This window comes from Lissotriton vulgaris, chromosome 2_1, assembly GCF_964263255.1.
Source record: "Lissotriton vulgaris chromosome 2_1, aLisVul1.2, whole genome shotgun sequence".
Classification (NCBI taxonomy): Eukaryota; Metazoa; Chordata; class Amphibia; order Caudata; family Salamandridae; genus Lissotriton; species Lissotriton vulgaris.
The window spans coordinates 380,504,933-380,528,983 of NC_141687.1; the positions used below are offsets into that span (position 1 = coordinate 380,504,933).

The 24,051-nt window shown below is 45.0% G+C and overlaps 1 protein-coding gene across 1 annotated transcript in view; it reads right to left on the minus strand.

The window, feature by feature from the left end:
* Positions 1-24,051, minus strand: part of WDR81 (WD repeat domain 81) — a 141,337-nt gene that overhangs the window by 85,120 nt on the left and 32,166 nt on the right. The window contains exons 3-4 of the mRNA XM_086955203.1: positions 6,179-6,286; positions 5,248-5,438 (exon numbers count right to left, since the gene is read on the minus strand). Coding sequence (XP_086811329.1) covers positions 5,248-5,438; positions 6,179-6,286 — 299 coding nt within the window. The remainder of the gene's footprint in view (positions 1-5,247; positions 5,439-6,178; positions 6,287-24,051) is intronic.

The following is a 24,051-nucleotide window of genomic DNA, read 5'->3' on the forward strand; positions in this document are numbered from 1 at the left end:
TGAGAGGTAGAGTGAAGAGAAGAGAGATAGAGAAAGGTAGAGTGAGAGAGTTTAGAGGTAGGTTGTTAAAGTTGGAGAGATAATTGTGTGGTAGATTGAAGAGAGAAATACATCTTGTGATTCTGGGCAAATTACTTAATCTCCCAGTGCCTACCAAAAAAAAAACAGGGATTAAAGCTATATACAGTTTCTACACACTGGTCCATGCTATGTGATTCAGGAATACATGCTTGCATGGGGACAAATTGGAGGCATTATAAGCCAAAGCTATAAAATACAATAGTGTTCTACTGACACTGAATATTGCCAACTACAGTAACATGCAGAATATCTGAGACTTGCTCTAGACAATTGTTTAGAAAAGCAATAGACTACAAAGTTATTGGGGAAGATTATGCAGGTTTCCTACTTTTCCAGATAAATAAACTTCGTTCATCCAATATCTCGAGTAGTGTACGGCAGGACTACTGTCTAAAGGGGAATACCAAATAAAGGTCCCTGTTTAAAGAAAAGGGGGGCTTTGATGCTGCAGTACAGAATGGAACACTTGGTGTTTGAAGTTCACATATTTGTCTTTTTATTTTTTCAACTGAAGTGATCTCACTACCAATAAGTAACATAACGAGGACCTGGCATAAGAAAAGTTTTTACATAACGGCTTTCCAGCATTGGAAAGACAATGTAAAATGAGATACAAAATTAACATGACATTAACACTTCTTTAAAGGCTCTCTTTAAAAGGGTTCGGGTTTGCATACAAATAAAAAATAGCTGTAATATGAACAGAGATGTGCAGCCTGATCTCTGTGTGAGTGAATGCCAATTGCAAATATTGTAGCTGCTGTGTAGAAAATATTTCAATGGCTGCCGCATACAAAAGCGCAGGGTACCAGATGTTGGAGCCCGCCATACTTCGGGTTGGCAGGATGCAGGTGTGTCTGCATGAACAAGAGGGTAGAGTGGTACTGACCTTCGTGGCCAGAAAGTCCCGGAGCTTTTTGCAGCTCTTCTCGTTCCTGGCTGTTGTATGCTGCAGGGAGCTGAGCTGCAAGTGCTCCAAGGGCTGCGGAAAACCAGGTGTCACTCTGCACCTTCCTCCGCACACACACAGCACAACACAGCAGCGACTTGAACTGCCCCGCCACAAGTGGAGAAGAACAGCCTACTGGGGGGAAAGAGCGCTTTTGATGTGCTGTGTCACTGTCCTTACATGATGCGGCGAGTGAGTGGCTACGGGTGAAGCAGGAAGAGACACAGCCATTTTAACAAGATCGAAGGGTCGCACTCTTGTCACCTTTCAATGCCACCGGTGAAGCAAAGTTAGAGCCACTGGAAATTCATAAGCGTAGGTGTGTGAGTGGACGTTAAAAGTGAACGTTTCCTGTGAAATATAATACTTGTTACATGTTACATGCCGTGACTGTGAAGGAGAGGTGGTCACGGGGGGAGAGGCAGGGAAAGTGAAAGCATGCCACGCGCGGGTTGTCCTGGAAAACGTTTCGAGCCATGGGACAGGAGATGTGCACGCGTAAAGAGTGCGCATCTCCTGTCCCCCTTCCAACGGAAAACCAATGACAATAGGTCTCGCCTAGGTGGGCAGCGCATGCCCTACATCGCTAGGCGAGACCTAAAAATGCAACTAGGGGACTGCACACGTACTGTGCCATCCACTACAGTGGCAGTACAAACATGGCTTCCAGGCCTACCCCTGAAACCGTACCTTAACTGTGCAAAACACACACCATGGCCAGTCAAATTAAACCCTTTTTGAAAGGTAAATACCTCCCTTTTTAAATATTAAAAAGTCACCCCAATATAGGTCTTGTAGCCCACAGGTAAAAGTAGGAGAGGTAACAATCTAAGGTTAATATGTCCTTCCAGTGCCTAAACCCTACAGCTTTGTTCACTGTGGCAGGCCTAGCTGTCCCTTGTTGAAAACTAGAGTACACATTAAAACATTAATACTGGATTTCAAGAATGGAACCAGCTAGAAAAATAAACAACTATTTTAATAGTTATTAAAAATCTTTTTCACTTGTGAAATGGGATTTTAAATAAATATTAGCGAAGCGTAGCTTTTAGAAAGTTATTTTTTCCCTGCCTGGTGTTCCAGGAGGCTAATCTGCATTGGCACTCCAGCCAGTAATTAACCATGAACAGGTGTTAATAGGTGTGAAATGCCTCCCCACAGCAAACCACAGGGTGACCTGAATGGGAAGAGATGCCTTCGATGAACTCAACAGAATATGCAGGGTGGGGGCCATGGGCATCCTTTTTGACAAGACATGATGGAATTCTGCTTTACAGGTCTGATAGGACCGCAAGTAACACTTGGGGCACACTTGAAAGGGGAGCCAACAGGAAGCCAAGAATATTATTTTGGATCCACTGATGAGGTCATTGTTGACAAACATTGGTTGTTTTATATTTTAAGTGAGGTTTTTGAGATGGCCATTACTTTTTGATGGTAATAAGATATCTTTGGTACAAGAATCATTCCTAAATGGAATTATAAAGTACATATTTTCTTTTCTTTTTTCGTTTCCCTTCATTTTCAGAAATCAATCTATAAAATGTATTGCTGGAATGATATTGGCTGGTTAAATTGAAATATTTCAATGAATTATTGGAAGTTGCAAAAATGTATTTTTAATTACAGATTCAGTATACAAGATATAATCTATATATATAGAAACGAAAGTATGTCTGTCTGTCTGTTTGTCCTTTATGCATTACTACACCATTCATCCGATCGCCATGAAACTTTGAGAAGTTGTTGAGTACACTCCTGCGAAGGTTTCAGTCAAAAAGAAATTTTAAAAATCGGCCCCCCAGGGCCCTCAATCTTTTGAATACTGAAATAGACAGCGAATTTGCGAGCATCGTTGACAGTTATGACCCCCAAACGAAAATCGATTGGTCATCCTACATCAGAAGCACGAAAGAAAAAGGCTTTACGAGCTTCAGCAACAGAAAGCAAGAATAGAAGCGGTTCGAATACAAACTGCTCAAGCCCGTAATTCTCAAACGAACGAGCAATGAGAATCAAGATTGGAAGCCGATCGAGTATGCACTGCTCAAGCCCGTTCTCAAACGAACGGGCAACCAGAATCAAGATTGGAAGCCAATCGGGGACGCAATGAATACGTTTCAATAACAATGACACAATGTAAATTTAATATTATGATAACGAGTTTCCTTGAATTTCCTTTCTTCTGAGATCGCAGCAATGCGCGACGAGTAAGCTAGTAATATTCTAAAAGTAGGGGAAATGTAGGACCTATGGTGATGTAGATAAGGGACTTTCCTTGTATTATGTATGTGAATGTAGTGGACATGTGTTAATCAATGATATTTAGAAACGTTAGGATAACAGGTTTTTATACATTTTTACTATTATACAAGTGATGGTTTTGAGTATATTACACTCCTTCAACTCATTTGGCGATATTGATCACTCAATATTTACATATAAGGGATGGTTGTTTTGTGGAGATGGGTTTTATTAATGTTTTATTGTAAATATATTTGTGTGTGTATATTTTTACAGCCCAGAGGAAGTCCCATGTTAGGGACGAAACTCGTTAGCAGCCTAACATCTTATATGATCGCAATTCAAAAGAAGGAAGAATTAAAGGATTGGAAAACACTTCTGTCTTGAATGGCTTTTTTTAAAGTTGTTGAGGGATTGAATGTGGACATTTTTATGACCATCACCTCTAGAAAGAAATATTTTGGATTTATAAATACATGATATAGTAATTGTAAATCATTAGGCTGTGATCTCCATTTATTTAGTACTCATTAAACCATTTGATTTAATTAGGATGATTGACCATGGATGACTTTAAAGAAATGTACTCATTCACAATGGCAGAATATGTAGAATTATACCATTGAACCATTTGAAGTGTGATTCCAGCCTGTGGCCAGTTAGGTTTTTGGGGGTTAGTTAGCCAAGAGATAAGGTTTTAAGATCATAGTATATAGAAGAAAATGCCTTGCAAGGCTTACGGATGCCTTTACAGACGTGATTGAATCAATACCAATTCTCAATTACAGTTATCAGTCCAGAATATAACCTTTAAAATGGGTGGGTAAAAGTGAGGTTTGGTTAAATCTTAATTCCTTCATGGCAGCTTTATGGTACCAGACATTATGATCCCTCTACAAATATCACTACAAATAGTCATTTCATGAGTCTTAGCTAGATATTTTCTAACATTTCTCCAGCAGTCAACTTCAAAACATTTGACAGACTTTCTAGTCCTCGCCTGGGCAAGATTTATCACCAACCTAAAATGCATAATACAATTCTTATCTACACCAGATGTAATGCTGATAAAGACATAAGGCCTCTCCTGCTTTAACTCCAGTTGATCCAGTTTTCTGCTTACATTTACAAAAGTAATTCAAAATGACCTATCTTAGGTTTGGATAGGTTTGATTTAAATGCATGGCATCCAACAGACTTACTGAAAGCACCAGCATGACGGCACCTTAGGTACCAGACCACCTTTATTCTTAGGAAGATAACCCGTATTAGAAAGAGCCAACATAAATACTTGGCACGATAATGCAAACCCTCTCTATTGCATCCTGAACAAAATGCAAAGTCTTCCACCAAGAGGTTCAGAATACTGCAGCTAGACAAGCAGCTGGAAAGAAACCTGGGGACAGATTGCTTGTTACCCTAAAGACACTTCCTGACGAATGTTCATTAAACCTTAGTGTCTCTTTACCAGTGTATTTTCTTGGGAGTGGTAGAGTGTGGTTATACCTCAGCAATGAAACTATAAAATGAAATAGCCCCTCAGTTCAACTAACAATAATTTACTTCCCAAGACCACATTCACACAACACACTCTGGCTCAGGCAAACTGTAGAATGTAGTCGAAGAACCTAGACAGAAACTCGCTCCCCACTAATGTCTATTGACGGGCACCACCTGGACTTGGGATGTATGTGGTGCTGTGTTTCACACCGACTATTCTGCCCGGTTTGATTGTCCATTCTTGCTTGATTTTCATCCATAATTCTCAGCTGTATTGATCCTGCCTCTTGCATCTTGTGTAAGGACTTGCACTCTGTTCCTTATATCTTATCCCCAAGCATATCGTGCACTAACAGTCACAGCCATTATAAGAACAACTCACATGGTTCCATATTGTATCACCAGTTGAGCACTGCTGTAGATTCCCCTCCGGTGACTCCCACAACCATCCAACAAAAAGAATGACTACTAACCAGGTAACTGATGTATGGCAGGAACTGGTAGGTCAAGACTGGCTCTCCATACAGGTGTGCCATGTACATGAGACAGTCCAGCACAGGTTTAGACACTTGATCCCCATATACCGGCCACTGCTGGTAGATATTACCACTGTTAAAAGAGTCACTTTCATCCCCTTTGGCGACAAACTGCTGCCTGAGCGGGCCTGGAAAAGAAACAGTGCTTTAGCAGTCGGAAAAAGAGGAGACAGAGCACTATTCATCATTAACCAGAACGTAATAGACAGTATTAGCCAATCTATAAGCCTTTTGATAACAACTCAAGATCCATCTTTCCCCACAACTCTGTAACATCCACAGAGAGTTGGAAGCACCTTCTATGGAAACAATCAACCATAATGGATTTTTTGTCGCTACATAAACCTATAAATAAATAACTAATACAACTCCAGTGCTTTCTCGTGATCACAAGCCAATTTGAGAGTTTCAGAAGAATGCTATGTCTTTATGCTATATATGAGATATACACTGGTGCCTCTCTGGTGATAAATCCAAAGGATGAGAGGCAGTAACAAGGAGACGAGGGGAGAAGATAAGGTGACACGAGGGACATAGATGAGAAAGAGAGAGAATGCTGGAGATGTAGAAACGATGAAGCACAAGGTGACAGCACAAGAAGCCATGGAGCAGAAAGAGGTAAGAGCATTAGGATTAAGAAGGGAGTAAAATATGTACAAACGGACCGGATGAGAGAATCAAGGCATGGGATTTGTGAGAAACCAAGAGACGGAAACAGGCAGAAGTGGAACACTCACAATCATTGCATCTGGCAACCCCAAGACAGTTGCCCTTCCTGCTGGTACTTCCCTGTCTGTTATTCCTATGACCCCTGGGAAATAGCACTAAGCATAGATTTTATGTAGGTGAATTGGACTGAGAACGTTACCAGCATAGCAGGATGTGTGTAGTCGAAGGAGGTTCCTTGAGATTGACCTGGATGTTACTGTCGGACCAAGCTTGGCAGACAACCACCTCACCATTTTACAGGCAGTGTCTAAAAATGAGAGAGAGGATGGTGGTTAATCAAGAGAGAAAGGGACCACAGGAGAGCAGAAACAGAAGCAAAGTCCTTTTGTTTGGACTCAAGTGGTAGATACAATTCAGTGAAGACATAGCAAATGGGGCAGGAAGAACAGCAGACGTTAGCTGAGATGTTGAAGAACACAGATAACAGAAGAATCTAATAGAAACTATCTTACCTTAGAATTTCCCCCAGGCGTCAGTTTAGTTCCACATATTTTTCATTAGCAGCACTCCTGCGCGCAGTTAGGTGGCATCGGTCAGCTAACGTCTGTTGTCGGCATCGTGCACATGGGAAATTACGTTGCGGGACCTACGTAGACCTCACCCGGGCCTGCAGACGTCAGTTCTTTCTTTTTCCACGCCAGCAAAAGCGCAGATCTAGAGAAAGCTACCTTTTTTCAACTTTTAACAACGTTTTTTCTGATTCTTGGACTCCTGGTGGGGTTGAGATGTCCCAACGTAGGCCCAGATTCAATCCCTGCGAGTCCTGCTTTCGGATGATGTTTGTGACAGATCCGCACCTGGTGTGCCTCTGGTGCTTGGAGCGCAGCCACAACCCCAAGTCATGCTCCGAGTGCCGGGCAATGAATGCAAAAGCTTTGCAGGAGCGGTCCCGAAAGCTGTTGGAGGCCCGGCGCTCGGCTCCGCCTCGCTCCCATTCTCGGTCGAGAGAAAGGTCTCAAGAACGGTCGCAGAGCCCACACTCCTCTTCCCATTCAAAATCTTCAGGACGAACAGGTAAGCATTAGAAAAAGTTGACGATGCACAGGAGTTCTTCAACTTCACCCTGTCGGTCGGCCAACACTACGCGGGACACACAGCATTGTCGCTCTAGGCCTCTATCTCCGGACCCTCTTTCAGAGACAACTCCGCGCCTCCCCACTTTTATGATAACCGGAGCATCTCCTGCCCAATTGCAACAGTTTTATGAGGCCTTGCACCTCATCTTTAGGCAGTCCAGCTCACATGGAGCTCCTTGGCTACAAAGGAGGGGGCATCCTACACAATGGTGGTGAGGAGGGCAGCCGAGGTCCTTGACCTCGATCTCCCTTTGGTGGCAGTCAGGACTACCCTCCTGACAGGTGCTTTAGCCTGCAGCTTCTACCTCCTAACCTCTTTTGCCATTTAATGAAGCCCTAACTGATGTCCTTCTGGGTACTTGGTCAAAGCCCTGCACAAGGGCTCCTGTGGACAGGACAATTGTCCAATGTCATCGTTCCACTACAGGCAACCGAGCATTCCTTACGCAACATCCTTCAACTGAGTCTGTGGTTGTCCAAGTCTCTTCTTCCAAAGGCGCATTCCCTTCCGCTCTCCTCAGTACTAAATCTAAGTTGCTGGACCATCTTGGGAGGAGGATATTTTCTTCCTCCAGCTTAGCATTCCGGTTGGTGAACACTGCTTGCCGCTTCGGCCGCTACTCCCGTACTATCTGGGATATGGTTGCACAGGTGCTGCCTCAGTGCCCGGAGTAGCCCCGGGCTGTTTTCTCCCAGGCAGTTGCGGACAGGAGAGATTCAGCAAAATTCACCGTTTGTTGTGGCCTGGACACCAATGACTCAATCGGTAGAACAGTCGCCTCGTCAGTAGCATTACGACACTATGCCAGGAAGAAGACTTCTGGCTTTTCAGGGGATGAACAATCTACTCTGATGGACATGCCCTTTGATGGCACTTGCCTTTTCGGTGAGAAGGTAGATTCTGCGCTTAATCGCTTCAAGGAATCTCAGGCTACAGACAGATCCTTGGGCCTCACAGCTCCAATCCTTCCCCTCCAATCTGCCTTTTATGGTTACGGAAGGGGCACCCAGCCACAGAGTAGCACAAGCTGTCCTGCCTTTGCATGGCCACGGACGTGGGACCCAGCATCCTCGTGGGTCAGGGAGCTAGCGCTAGAGCCAGTCCACTCTTCCCCTCCTAGTCCGACATTTCAGGCCTATCATCGGCTAGTCGGTGGTAGGATTCACCATCACCTCCTCCGATGGCAGTCCATCACGTAGGACAGGTGGGTTCTGTAGATAGTCTGAAGGGGCTACTCCCTCCCCTTGGAGACTACACCTCCCTCGGTGCTACCCTCCTAGGACTGTATCTCAGAGGATCATTTCACACTTCTCAGCGAGAAAGTTATGACTCTCTTTGCCAAGGGGGACATAGAGAGGGCCTATTTTCCAGAAGTAGGACGTGGTTGTGGTTACCAATACTTTCTGCTTCCCAAAAAAGGACAAACGCATGTGTCCTATCTTAGACCTTTGGACCCTCAGCTTCTTCCTTTGGAAGGAGAAGTTCAAAATCTTCTCTTTGGCCCAGGTCCTTTCTGCCCTAGACCCAGAAGACTGAATGGTAGCGTTGGACTTGCAGTACTCTTATTTCCTTACCCCCATTCCTGCCTGCCCCTAGACATTACTTACGGTTCACCGTCCTCCCCTTTGGCCTTACAAGTGCCCCATAGGTGTTCACAAAAGTGATGGCTCCCTTTCATTGGAGCGATTCTAGACACAGTGCAGTTTCTGGCTTATCCTCCTGAGCAACGAGTCTGGGATATTCAAGCTAGAATGCTGATGTTTCAGCCTCTATCCTGGATTTCAGTGAGAATGACTCCAAGGCTGCTGAGGCATCCTGCTAGTGGCTCATGCCAGATGGCATATGCGGGCTCTGCGGTGGAACCTGAAATCCCAGTGGGCGCAGCATCAGCGGAATCTTTCTGACTACATCCAGATCTTGGAGGGAACTGCGCAGCAGCTGCAGTGGTGGCTAACGAACGAAGATTGGATCAGAGGCAGATCCCTCTCCCTTCCCTAACCAGTTCCAACAGTGGTGACTGATTCAGCGTTCCTAGGATGGGGCAGCCACCTTGAAAAGGAGATGATCAGAGGCGTCTGGTCTCCGGGGGAGTTCGGTCTCCATATCAACCTTTTGGAGCTCAGGGCGATCAGACTGGCACTGAAGGCATTCCTTCCCTCTTTTAAAGGGAAAGTAGTACAGGTGCTCACAGACAGCACCACCGCCTTGTGGTACTGCAATAAACAGGGCGGGTGGGGTCGTGGACCCTTTGTAAGGAGGCTCTCCTCTCCACCTCTAGTCATGGATGGAACATCAGGGCATATCCCTGGTGGTTCACCACCTGACGGGTTCTCTGAACGTCAGAAAGTACGAACTCAGCCATCAGTGTCTGGTCATCATGAATGTCTTCTCCGTCCGAAATTGGCGCAGGATCTCTTTCAGTCTTGTTAGATCTGTTCACCTCCGAAGAGAACGTGCAATGTTAGCAGATTTGCACATTAGAGTTTCAAAGGCAGCGCTCACTCTGCAATGCTTTTCATGGTGAGTGGAGCTTTGGGCTCCTCAACGTATTTCCACCTATACCACTTCTGCCCAGAGTGCTCAAGAAGATCATGCACGACCGGGTTCAAGTCATTCTTGTGGCTCAGGATTGGGCACGAGGAGTCTGGTATTCCGACCTTCTGAATATGGCCATCAATCCTCTGATCCATCTGCCCTTTCGGTAGGATCTTCTGTTGCAGCAGCAGGGGGGGGCGGTTCTTCACCTGAACCGGTCCGGTGTCCACCTGCTTGTGTGGAGATGGAGCGGCAGAGTAGACAGCTTTCAACCTTCCACCCGAAGTCTGTGATGTCATCTTGGCAGCCAGGTGTCCCTCCACTAAAATGGTATACACCTGTAGATGTACCAAATTTGTGGCATGGTGCACAGCAAAGGCTGTTGATCCCCTTTCTGCCCCTCTTTCAGAGTCAGAGGTTCTGGTGAACATACTTTCTTTGGCCCAGCAGGTCTCTGCTTAGAGCACCCTGAAGGGTTATCTTTCGCTATGTCTGCCTTTCTGAGACTTCCAGATCAGCCCTATTTGTTCAAATCTCCCATTATCAATCGGTTTTTTAAGGGCCTTACTCACATGTTTCCTACATCTCCTTTCATAATGCCTTAATGGGATTTAAATATGATCTTGACTTTTCATATGTGTGCTCCCTTTGAGCCTCTCCACAATTGCCCTCTCAATTTTCTAATCCATAAGACTGCTTTCCTAATTTCCATCAACTCTGCTCGCAGAGTTAGCAAACTCCAGGCTCTGTCTTCCAAGCCTCCCCATCTGTCTGTCCATCCAGATAAAGTGGTCCTTTAAACTAAAGCTTTGTTCCTCCCTTAAGTGGTCACGCCCTTTCATGTGGGCCAATCCATTACCCTGCCCATATTTTACACGCCCCGCAACCCTCCAAGGAAGAGGAGAGACTCTACCACCTCAACCCAAAACGTGCGTTGTTTTTCAATCTTGATCATACCGAAGACTTCCAGGTGGACAATCAACTCTTCAATTGCCTTTACCTGGGTCAGCCTAGTTACTTGATTAAGCGCCTGCAGACTGTGAAAAATGCAGCTGCGAGACTTATCAGGCGAATGCCCTTTCGCGAGCATGTCTCTCCGCATCTAAAAGGGCTTCATTGGCTTCCAGTCTCAAAAAGAATCAAATTTAAGGCCCTAACGTTGGACACCGCGCCTTGTATGGCAACTGCCCTAGATACTTAAAAAACAGATTACGGGGTTATCAACAGGCCAGACCTTTGATGTTCAATTCGCAAAATTTACTGTGCATCCCCCGCTTCACAAAGGTGCGAATGGGGGGGCAGATTTTTTACCATCGGTGCAGCAAAACCTGTAACTCTCTGCCGAGTCATTTCCGAACAATAGAAACAGAGTCCTTCTTTAGGAAAATGGTCAAAACCTGGCTCTTCAGGGCAGACTGAGGGCCTGTAGGTCTGGTTTGAACTGTCCTTTGCTGTACTACTGTTCGCTTAGCGCCGGGACACCTCTGTTTGGGGTAGCTGTTGCGCTTTATAAGTGTCTGTATTATTATGTGGGTGCGAAGAAAGGTCGGGCAGTACAGAAGAGGGCCATCTCTCGATGGGTTGTCCTCTGCATTAAATAGTGCTACACATTGGTAAAGAAGGAACTTCCTGTGGGGTTACGTGCTCACTCTACTCGAGCTACTGCGGCAACCACTGCGTTAACATGCAGAGTCCCAGTCCTGAGGGACGGGTACTTTGCCAGTTTGGTCCTACAGGACTTCCTCATGTTATCTTTGTTCGCAGACCCGCTTCTAGGGTTTGTATTGCTTTGGTATCTATTCTAAGGTAGGGAAGCGAAAACTATAAGTCTCTATCAGATGAACAAGTTACTTACCTTTCGTAACGATGTATCTGGTAGAGACATATTCTTGTTGTAGATTCCTTACCACCCCACCCATCCTTCACGCTCTGTAAACTGATTTTTAGGGATAGGATTCCCCTAAAGGGCCCTACGTTTGATGCATCAGTAGAAAGTCGTGTAAAGAACTGAAGTCAGTGCACCCAGGCGGTGTCTACGTAGGTCCTGCGACGCCATCGTCATTTCCAGCACGCACAATGCCGACGACTGACGCAGAGCTGACCAATGCCACCTAGTGACACACAGGGGTACTGCTACTGAGAAATCTCCAGATCTAAACTGATGCCTGGGGAAATTCGATGAAAAGGAATCTACAACTAGTATAGGTCACTACCAGATACATCCTTACCGAAGGTAAGTAACTTGCTCCTAATGGCCATTAGTATAGCAATTAGTTTCCAAATTGACATTCTTACCCAAATTGCAAATCCTAATATATAAAAGCTTTAATTTGAAATTACAGATTCCTAGTGGGTCGTAAATCAATCAACCTCATGAATATTAAAGAGGTAGGTCGCAATTAACGACCAACTAGGAATAAGCACCACCAGGGATGGTGGCTTACTTGGGTCAGCAGACCAGTGTCAATTATTGTGTTTCCCTTAAAGGAAACAGGACAGCCTTTAAAAAGAATATTTTCATTTTGTTTAAGAAAAAGCAGTGGTCCTATGGATGCGTGGCTTCTCTTAAATGTTTTTTTTTTACATTCACAAATGAAATGGGTCCCGAGGGGGGTGCTCCCTTTTGGGAATTTATCATTACATATTTGTAGTCAGTAAATTATTAATGTTTTGCAACCGGAATTCAGTGGAAAACATTAATACATAACATTCTGATTCTGTATTTGGAAGATACGTCCCTTCCAAATCCTGAATCTGTATTTGGTCACAAACTAAAATTGCAAATGGTAACCTGTTACTGAATCACAGTTTGGGTTTCATACATTCCAAATACTTTTTCGCGGTCGCAAACAGGACAATTCTGTGAATCAATCCACTTGCGAATGCAAAAAAACTTAGTACATCTTGCCCTACATTCTCAAATCACAGAATACTTGAACTGTTGAGTTGTTAGGTACTTGTTAAAATCCTTCTTAGAAATAAAGGACCCCAATTTGTTCTGTAAGCAGTTGAGACCTGAATTTACAACTGCCAGGCTGATCAGAAGTCGTGAGGTTTCCTGACTGAGGAAGGACCATTGTTCAGGGTTTAATAAAGGTAAGTGGTTAAAGACTGCAGGCTGGAAAGCCAGATAACGGTAGAGAGAAACCGCTTATAAACAGAGATCATAGAGGGCATAACATTAGTTAATTTGACCCAATGACAAGACAAGAAAAAATTGATCCGCCGACTAAAAGCTGAATTGTGCAAGCATGTGTGCTTGAATACAAACTGATTTGTCTGAAGACACTTGTTACATTACCTGGGAAGGTCATAACCTATGGGCTGCCTTGCAGCACCTACCTCTTAATCCACTGTAAGCAGGCCATGAAAAATGTACTTGCTCTGTATTTCATCTGCCACCTTAGTATTATGACAAGGTTACGATTTTAGTTTAGTTTCAGCCGATATTTTACTGCAGGAACTTAAGGAGTTTCAGTGATGAGTGCAGCTAAGCTGCTTTTGGAACATGTTCCGTGGGCAGAATAGGCGCATTCCAATCCAGCCTTAGAACTAGTTTTCCATGGTTGCTTAGTGGTGGATTTCAATATTCTGCATACTGCTACTCCCATTTTTGCTTTCTTATTTGCATATAATTGTTGCAATCATCATGGAGTTCTTATGGCCCGCTTGCAAGACCTTCAATTACTTACACTAAAATATTGTTTTGCTGCTTTTCCCCGCCCATCAACTAAGTGACCTCATTATATGGATTTATGCTATTGAAGATTGCAGTTTGGCATCATTTGTTTTCTAGTGCCTTGCATGGTAGTTTTTGGGTTTTAAGCTGGTGACAGCTGTGCACTTCCTAGGTCACCTATGCGTTGGGTCTTTTGTTACTTCAAATCATACCTATACAGTGTGCCACCTTACAAATATCACTGACAGGAATTCATGTCAGATGCCATGTCCGCTCATGAGCTTAATGCTATGCTTACTTAGCCTCTTTGTACAATCCAGGATACCACTCAAATTCTTAGCTAAAGCAGGGCTTCTGATGGGAAATAAAACTGTCACTTACACAACCATCACAAGAAAGCATTTTTTTTTCCCTTGTATACTTTTGTTCCGCTTTCTCGCTCATGTGCTTCTTTCCTTACCGTCGCCCTCCCTCGGCTGCATTTCATGCTTTCTCCCCGGACACCCTGTAATGCTATAAGCATTAATGCAGTGTGAGATCATGTGTTGACCATTGACTTAATGTTTCTGTAATTACATTTGTGAGCACGGTTTCATCTTGTATCTGTCTGACCTTGCCTTTCAACTTTCAGGGATGGGGACGCTAACGGACAATGGACACGGAAGGGGGTGTGTCTTGCTTTCTCTCCAGAGCACCTGGGCAAGACTTCAAAACACTAGGAAACAACGTGAACACTTTTCAAAATAGGACTCTAAGCACTTTAGAATACCAAAATACAACATGAACAAAGCTCAACACTCATTTGCAGAGTAAAGGGGAATATTTAATGCAGCTAGATCCCATATATAAATTAGCAAAACTAATTCCAAAAGACAATAAGTCTCATAAGAAAAACAAGTTGTACTCTTTGGCACTCCACATCACTTCACTCTACTCTGCACCATTGCACTCTAGTGTACACCACTCTAATTCACACTCTGCATTCTATGACACTGCATTGTACGCCGCTGAATTCTGTGATGTTGCACAATACGGCGCTATACTGTAACACTCCACACCAGTCCACTGTACTCCACACGACTGAACTCTATTCTGAACCACTCTATGCCACTGTACTCTGCTCCACTCTATACTACCAAACTCAACATCACTCCACTCTACACCACTGCACCCGCAGCACTCTACAACACTGCAACCCACGACACTATGCAACACTCCAATCTAGGACACTGCATTCTACAACGCTGCATTATACACTGAATAGAATAGAATAATACTTTATTTGATTTGTTAAAATCATAAAAGGGTTGAACTTACCACCATATGATACACATCAACATCTTTGAATCAGCATCTTTAAATCAGCATAAACAACACTAGCCTCCGTGTCCTAAGCGACTTTGGACAAATATACATAAGTAAAAACAGGGAGAGAGTTTTCAAATGTACAAAGATAAAAAGAAACAGGGATAGCACTATTGTAAGGCAGTGGCCCTCTCATTGAGATATAGGGGCCTACAAATGACTGTTATAACAGGGGGTGCTGCACACACATAGGGGCTTATATTTAATTAGATGCAACTGTCCCCTCGTCTCAAATAAAATGCTTGCAGTGTATTAAAATAACAGAGCAGGGGAGGGGGAGAAGAGTGGCTGTAAGGAGAATGAAGGAGGATCTGTGTCCAGCTACAGGGAGTTCATAAGTCCCAGTTCCTCTTTTGCTGCCGCCTTTTTTTCAATCTCTTAAGCAGCAAATGCCAGGAATTTTATGATTTTACAGGAAAGTTGTATCGAGGACCCGCTGAGGCATTTTATCACAGCCGCCCTGCAGGTCCTGACTTTTGTTTCTCTTAAGAGTGGCTTCAGGAGGATCTTTTTTAGATTTTGTAAGGCCGGGCAAATACATATTAGATGCAATAACGACTCTGCTCCCATGTTACAGAGGCAACAATCCGAAGTTGACCAGGTCCGTAACCATTTAGGATTAAGGTCTTTGCTCGGGAACGGATCAAACCTCAGTAGACTTAGTTTCCTCTTGTAGTGGTCCCTGAAACATTATTGTAAATAGGATTGTTGTTTCAGTTGATTGTAGGTTGGCATCACGATCCAGGCATGACTTTTGCCAGCCACTAATCCTTTGTCTATTTGCAGCGATGATTGTTTGATAACTTTGTTGGTGATCCGTTTTAAAGCAGTATATGACATTGGTGAATGCCAAACTTCTTCAGAAGCGCTTGCCTAATAGACTTGCACGTGGAATTGGTCTGCCTAGACTGTTTTTCGACCTCTTCCCAACAGAGATGGGCAAGCGTGTTATCTTCAGCGTCCCTCATGCGTCAGTAATATTTGGCCAAGACCCCTTATCTGGCCGGGATCGGATTTGTTAATCCATATTCCAGGCGTATTTGTGCTTGGGAAATGTCGCGGAATTGAGAAGAGTTTTTTAAACAATCTTGATTGGGCAAGGTTTAGCAATGTAGAGTCCTTGGTGGCCATCATTTCCGAGCCATATGTGATTGAAGGCAGAAATTTTGCTGCTACAACCTTTAGCAAATGACCAGTTGAGCTTCCGCTCAGTTTTTTTTTATGGTTTTGAAGGCAAATTGAAGTTGTTTTGCTTTTGAGTTCCCATGGTCTAATTGATGTTTGTACTTTAATTGGTGGTCTAGTAGGATGCCCAAATATTTGTATTCATCCAACTGGGTTAAGGTACAAGAATTTATCCTCCAAACAAATTTTGGTCATTTTTTACGAGAGCTGGAGAAGCATAGGACATTAGATTTTTTAAGGTTTATTATTAATTGTGCATTAGAGATGTACAGTGCAAGTTGAGAAATTAGCCGTTGTAAACCAAGTGGAGTTTGTGAAAGAGATACTATATCATCCGCATATTGCAGACTCACTATGGGTGTTTCTCCCACTTTCGGTGGGTCGCCATGGACTGAGCATTGTACACTGCTGAATTCTATGCCACTGCACTCTACATCACTATACTCTGCAACACTCTATGCCACTCTACGCCTCTTCACTCTTTGCTACTGTACTCCCCCCCCACTGCACTCTACTATGCAACACTACAATCTCTGCCACTGTCTTCTACGATGCTGTATGTATGCAGCTGAATTCTATGCCACTGCATTCTACATCACTATGCTCTGCAACACTCTGTGCCAATGCACTTCACACCACTCCACTGTACGCCACTCTACGTAACTCCACTCTATGCCAGTAAAACACATGACACTATATCCCTCCACTTTTCAACATTTCACTCTACGATACTCCACGCCACTCTCCTCCATGCAACTAACTTTTAGCCATACTGAACAGCAGCCATAATAGTAGGCAACATGGCTAAAACACATTAAGTAAAACCAATAGCTTGTGCATAGGGAAGACTTGGCTTTGGCAATGCTGGGTAATCAAGTTTTGTTTGTGGGACTGCCTTCCACAGTCTGGCTGTCCCCTGCTCCAAGTCATCTGTACAATGACTGGCGGAGTGCAGGGCTGCGAGCCACACCCTGCAGTAGTTCAAACTATCCCTCTTAAGAGCAGCTGCAATCGGACAGAGAGATAGGGAGAGTCTGCATTGAGGTAATAGGGCTAATATGCGGAGGGCTTAATTCTCCCATTGGGTGAAAGGTTTCCATCTCTCAAATTACACTAACACAGCATGCTTATCCTTGACCGTAGGCTCTTGCTATCCCTACCCATAGGCCTTTTTCCTCACAGTTTAGAGGTGAATCACTATCTTAGCATAGCGAGACAGATCACAAAAACAGAACCAGTCTCGGAATGCAGAAACAGCCCTGGGTATACAAAAGACTCTCCTAGCCACGAAGTGCACACCTCCTGGGCTGCAGTGGTCATCGCGCTTATAACTTCAGACATTGACTACTACAATTCTCTGAACTTTAATAGTAACTTATCCACGCGTAAATTTCAGACTATCCAGAACGCGGCGGCTCAGCTTGTCCTGGACATTCTCAAACGCTTGCCAGTCAGATAGGGCATTAGCTCCCTGCATTGGCTATCGGTCAGGAAGCGTGTGATTTTCAAAGCTCTGTGTCTATTTCATACTGCTCTCTTCCAACAGGGCACGATGAACGTGCAAACAGCTTTCTACTGGCACAGCCCTAATAGACAACCAAGGTCCGCCTCTCTCAGGCAGGTGGAGATACCGAGATATGGTAAAGCCAGATGGGGGGCGATCCTTCCGGGTTGTTTCTGACAAGTTATGGTATACTCTTCCCACCCATATTGTTAATCTTTCCTCCCACGCCGCCTTCAGCAAGTAGCTGAAAATCTGGCCCTTCTCTGTTCCGTGATGCTAGCTGTGGTTGTCTCTCCGGTAGTGGCTCTTCCTTAGCTAGCGCTTGGACACCCTTGGGTATGATGAACTTTACAAATCTCAAAACACAAATACGTCTTAGCTCACCTGCTCTGTGAAATGTTTTCCGAGTACAAGACATTTCAGGGCCAAAACTAATTAAGACTAAATTTCTCTTATAAGCAAGCTTAACAAGAACAGGGATGCATGGTTTATTGTTTCTCTTGAATGTTTTACTCTATTGCCACAAAAAATGCTATTCCTACTTTTATAAGAGTAAACCCATTTATAGCCATAAATAGAACGGTTACATTTGTTACTCCTTCATCCAAAAGGCATCAATGTATTGGACTTCTATAAAACAAAAAAAGGGACAGTTGTAGCATGGCCTGCGTCTCTGGAAGTGGGCTTGGCTGACAGCGGAAGTTCAAATTTACTATTTTAACTCAAGCCCTATTCGGGTGAGAGTTATAAATTCGCAAAGTATTTTAGGAAGTGTTGAAAAGTAGTAATTTTGAATTGTAGAAACTGCTGCCCTGATGGAGCAGATCAGGGCAAAAACATAGGAATACCTACCTTTGAGCATGGGCCCACTGCTTACTTCCTTTTGCTGCCTGCTTTTTGAGCATTATTTTGTTCTTTTTTTTTGTTGAACACTCCATGAGAGTGTATGTGTTATTCACCGATCTCCCTGTGCTTCTCTTCCCTGTACCCATCATTCCATGTTCTTTTCACTCTCTCACCAGTGTGCTTCCCCACTACTACTAAGATGCTTTTTCAGTGGGCTCCCCCACACTCCACTGTGCTCCGTCTCATTTGCTTTCCGCCACCCCTGCTCTCTGTGTTGCTGCTCTCCACCTGCACCCCCATGCTGCTTCCCTACTGACCTTTCGTCTTTTAAAAAAATCATGAAAAAAATGAAAACAAATTATATCCCCCATTGAGGACATGGGGGCACTCGCCAAAAGAGTACTCGGCTGGATAATGCTTAGAGACTACCGAATATTGCACCCACAATCTTACCTTAAAACCGGAGTAAAAATATAGACAAAATAAAAGTTTTTAAAGCTACGCCTTGGAGTAACCCCGATCACTCCTCGTCTGCCAGCTTGGGAAAGGAAAGACAGCCCGCAGTTCTGCCGCTTATGTGGAGTTGGCAAGGAAGACATTATTCAGGTTGTCTGCATTTGCCCTAACCTAAAGGATATCAGGCATAGCCTGTTACACCCATCTTTTAAGCAGCACGGTATTCGAACCTGCAGGCAGGCAGTTAAACTGTGCTTTAATCCAGTCGAACCAGAATTAAACTGCTGGCTCACAAAGTTCTTCCACTTAGTAACAAAAAGGCACAAGAGCATGCTGTGCGCGGACCAACAAAACATTGCCTGAGTAGGGCATTGCCTGACGGCAGCTTGAAACACCCGAGGTCACATTTATGGACTTCCGGTGTCTAAGTAATCTATACTACTATAATAAAGTAAGAACTTTCAGGCTTTGAGGCGAGTAAACTCGGGAACCACAGCGCCAATCTACACACCCGATACACCGTTGAAATCGTCAGGGTGTGTAAATGGTTATAGGCTATAAAATTAAAAAAATAAACGTTATTTACAATATTTATATATTTTTTTAAAGTAGTCCCTCCAAAGTAGCGCCGGCCGCGATGTGCGTTCTCACGTCAGGAGCACGGGGGAGAGCGGCGTACGAGGAGCAGAGGACATGGCGCGGGGAAGGAGCGGTGACGTGAGGAGTAGCGGACAGGCCAGCGGCGTTGCGAGCAGCGGAGAGGCGGACATGGCGCGGGGGAGGAGCGGCGTCAGAGGAGCAGAGTGGCGAGGACCGGTGAACTGAGGAGCGGCGGCTGAGGTAAGGCTCCGGGGACAATGTCGGGGCAGGCGGGTGTCTGGCCAGGTGGGGGACGGGGAGTATCCCTGCAGTCTCGAACTGAGGAGTAAGTCTCGAACTGAGGAGTAAAACGTATTAGAAAAGAGAGGCAGCCTGGAGGTATGTTTGAAGGGCTGGTGGTGGGCCAAAGGTGGACTGGAGTTAGACTGGAAGCGGGAGGTGACTGAAGGTGGGCTACAGGCTGCTGTGGGCAAGGCTATTCGCCAGTGAACGCTGTCGGACACACAGAAGTAAGCGCACTTGAGGAGAAAGACGATTCCTCTCATCAGCATGGTAACGAGGCAGGTCACGCTGAGGGGAAATAAACGGGCGGAAACCAGCGGTCCGCTTTACTAAAGCTGGAAAGGTATTTGAAAGTAGGTGCTGGGCAGAAAGGAATAAACCTCTGGGGGACAAGGTCAGGGCAGGCGGCGGTCAGGGCAGGTGGGGGACGGGGCGGCCCGGGGGCCCGGGCTGCTGGGCAATGTCGGGGCAGGCGGGGGTCGGGGAAGCCTGATTGCTCCCGGACAAGGTCGGGACGGGCTGCTAGTAAAGGCATAACGTGGAAAAGAACAGCCTGCGTTTAGATCAACAACGTCAGCACTAACTTCACCATGGGAAGACTCCCAATTTTTTTTTTACATTCTTTACTTTACTAGTGCAATTGAAAACAAGTTCAGAGAGCGAAGCTTAGGACATCCACGACTAGGATTTAGATTGAGAAGTATAAGCAATTTAAAGACTAGCTCCCCTAAGGAACTCTGTCTAACTTCTTGGGTCATGAGACACCAGCACTTTATAAACTGTCAACAAACTCGACACTGAACAGTGTAATCTTATACAATGTTTAAGGAAGGCCTCTAAATTTCACTCCGATTCTGTTAAGCTGCTGCCCATACTAGGTTAATTATAAACTCGTCACTGTTCCAGAAGTACAAGCACTTAGCAGTCCACTCGATTAAGAACAACTTCTAATCGTCTATTTAACCTTCATGCATTTTAACTTTATTATCTACTGACGATTACAATTTGAACTGTGTAATCTTTAGGAAATTGCTTAAATGAATTTTAATATTGTTTTATCATTGTAAAGGTTTTTATTAATCATGTGCAATAAACGTATTAACTTACCACGCTGCTTCCGCCTCATGTGATGCTTATACCCCTTCTGCTCTCCACCCCTCAAATTCACCCACCCCATATTTTTTTTTACTTTTTAAAAGTTACAGAACCAACTCAGTAGTTGGAAAGGAAGCAAAAGTGGCTGCATCATTTTAAAGGTGTTTGCATGTGTGGTGCGCGCACGGATAAAATTGCGTGGCCTGCCACATTATAGGCTTTTTTTCCTCTCATTTTACTAAAATCCATTGGGAAAGCCAATAGTTCCTAAAGTTCGGAGAGATTTGCTTTGCTAATGCTTGTTTGATCCAAGTATGTTGCTTACTTTTAGCACTTGAATAGTGCACAATCGGACTTTGGGATTGCATTACAGTACCATCACTTCTATCCAGATATGAGCCAAACATACAACCCTCTAACCTATAAATAAAATGTGTAAGAGAAAAAATAAACATGAGGGACCACACTTTTGTACGAAGAATTTGAAGAAAGAAAATGAATGAGATGTGTGAATGCTATCGATATCACAAAACTGCACCTATGATCATGATTGTGAGAAAGTGCCTTCTTTCTTGCATGGTATGCACCCACTTTTTGCTGAATTGCTGAAGTGCTGTGACTGAGTGTGCTCTGAGCTCCTGCCAATCAGGTTCCCAGGGCCTGTGTTCCTTCCCTAAAACTGTGTTGAACTAAAACACCAATTGGCATCTCTGGCCACATGTCAGCCCCTGGTAAAAGGTACCCTAGGTACCCAGGGCATTATGACCAGAGAAGACCCCTAAAGGCTGCAGCACTCATTGAGCCACCCTTAGGGGCCCTGTACCCTGACACTCACACACTGCCTTTGCAGGCTGAGTGTCCTGGCGCAGAACTAAACAAAGAGTCGACATGGCACCTGTGTGCCATGTCCACAAACACACTTCCCTGGCATACATCAGTCACCCCTCTAGCTAGGTGCACTATGCTATTGGTGAGGGCACAGGTGCATGGGCCCTGTGCTCCTACAGTAACCCAGGGCCATTCCTCAGCACTGTAAGTGTATATGGTGCTGGGAGGTTGTCATTACGAACTCCACAGCACCATAATGGCTACACTAAAGACTGACAAGTGTGATATATAACTTCTCAGCACATTAAACCCACACTTATACCAGTGTGGGATTTAACGTAAAATGCACTACAGAGGGCATTTTAGAGATGTCCTCTGAAACCTAACCTACAATCATAGTCTGGTCTGAGAGGCTGCCTAGGCTGCCACACAGCAGCCATGTTGCTGGACCCCTTTGTAGAGAGCCCACTGCTGTCCTGGGCCTGCAACAATGAACATTCTGGGTGAGGTGCTAGGTCTCCTCCCCCAGGATGGGCAGGGGAAGCTTCAAAGGCATGCAGCCTTTGTGAGCTTCGCCAGGCCACGTGCTGTACTCAGCAACTGGCCCCCACAGGTTCTGAACCCCACTCTGGCGGGAAGACAGGCGGGAAACCCTAAGTGAGGAAAGAAGGTATGCCAGCCTCTGCCAACCCCACCCCTCAGGTGGGGGAGGCAAGGTGAAGCACAACTCCGGGCTCCGGCCATCTTAAGGATGGGGAGCCCTCCCCAATCAGAGATAGACTCCTGCCCCCTCCTCCCCCCCAGGAGAGGAGCAAGATAGGGGGTGTACCCCCTCCCCCCCAGGACAGGGACCCATTGGTCCCTGCCCTTACCGACCTGTAACACCCCTAAATTTAGTATTTAGGGGCACCCTGAACCTTCCTTCAGCAGATCCAGATTTGAAATGAAGAAAGAAGAACAAGAAGAAGTACGACCTGCCGAGTAGCTGCTAACAAGAGGACAACACGTACTGACTTGGCCCCAGCCCTACCGGCCTGTTGATCCTTGAACCTGCTCCTGATAAACCCCGGTGTCTCCTGCGCACAGCAACCTTGAAAATCCTGGAGGACCTGCCTGCATTGCTCAACTAAAAGACTAGGACTACCATGAGCAGTGGTTCTGCTAAAAAAGCAACACCCCTGGTGCCAGCCAGGAACCACGAATCCAGTCCACTCTGCACCCGCCGAGCCTGGCCCCGAGTGGACAAAGTACCTGAGGACATCCCCCCGGCGAGTGTGACCTGCAATCCAGTGCCCAAGAACCCTTTTCGACGACCCAGACAACACCTGTAGCCTCACAACCAGGGACCCCTCCAAACGCGACCAGCTGAGGGTAAGATTTCCTGACGTCAGAAGACACCCCTGCACCCGACGCCACACGGCCCCCTGTGCCCAACTCCTGGATGCCTACTTACCCTCCAAGATCCCAACTAACCTCTCGAAGTGTTGGCCGCTCCAGAAAAATCTCTGTCCCAGAGCCTGCAGCCTTTTTTCATCTTCCAAGTTTTTTATTGAATAACATCGAGCGCCCGACGGCTCAAAAGCACCCTGCACCCAGCCGCCCAAGTGCCCCTGGCAGTGAAGTCTTTGTCCTAATCTACTTCCCTGTTTGCCCTGAGTAAGTGACCAGGAGCCCAGCTCCCACAGCCGCGTGGCCTGCTTGCCAGCAGCCACCAACCGAAGGCCCCCTGCCTCCCATAGGATAACATTGGGCCTAACTACCTCTGCACCCGGCTGCCCCTGTGCCGCTGAGGGTGTACTGACTGTACCTACCGGACCCTGGGAGGCCCCAGAGTCTATGCCCAGAACCTTTACTCTGCCAGTCGAATACTTAACCAAAAGCCGATAAATCACTTTTCTTCCATAGGGTAACATTGACTGGTTTCACTTGGAAATTCTTTTAAGTGTGGAGTTTTGAAACTTTACAATATTCATCTAAAATCAGTTGAACAACAAATTCCGATTTACTCACCTGTTATCAGGAGAGAACCCAGGGCTGCATCTATTAGCCCAGCACTGACCCTGAAAAGTGATTTTAACTGTACTTGCCAGTAACTTGAATTTCCTTCCATAGAAATCCATTGTCTGGTTTTCACCAGAAAAGTTTTTAAGTGTCGATTTTCAAAAACGACAAATATTCCTTAGAAATCGCCTGTATGACTTAAACGCTTTCTTTCAATTGTTTACAGGAGATACACCAGTGCTGGATCCAGGATCCAACACTGTGTAGATAAGAATAATGATAACATTACTTACCTGCTAAGTGAATTTCCTCCCATAGGATAACACTGGTGATTCTTTGTGAAAAAGTTGTTGTGTCAACTTTTAAAAACAGCATTTGCAATGCAATAGGTCTCGCATTAGGAAAGTTTGAGCTATTGGTATTGTAAATGACAAATTTTGTATTTATGTGTTGGTTTTGAAAATAGCTAAATTAATAGCTTTGTCATTTACAATGCCAATAGTTTTAACTTTCGCAAATGTGACACCGATAGCATTCGTAATGCAATATGTGTTGTATT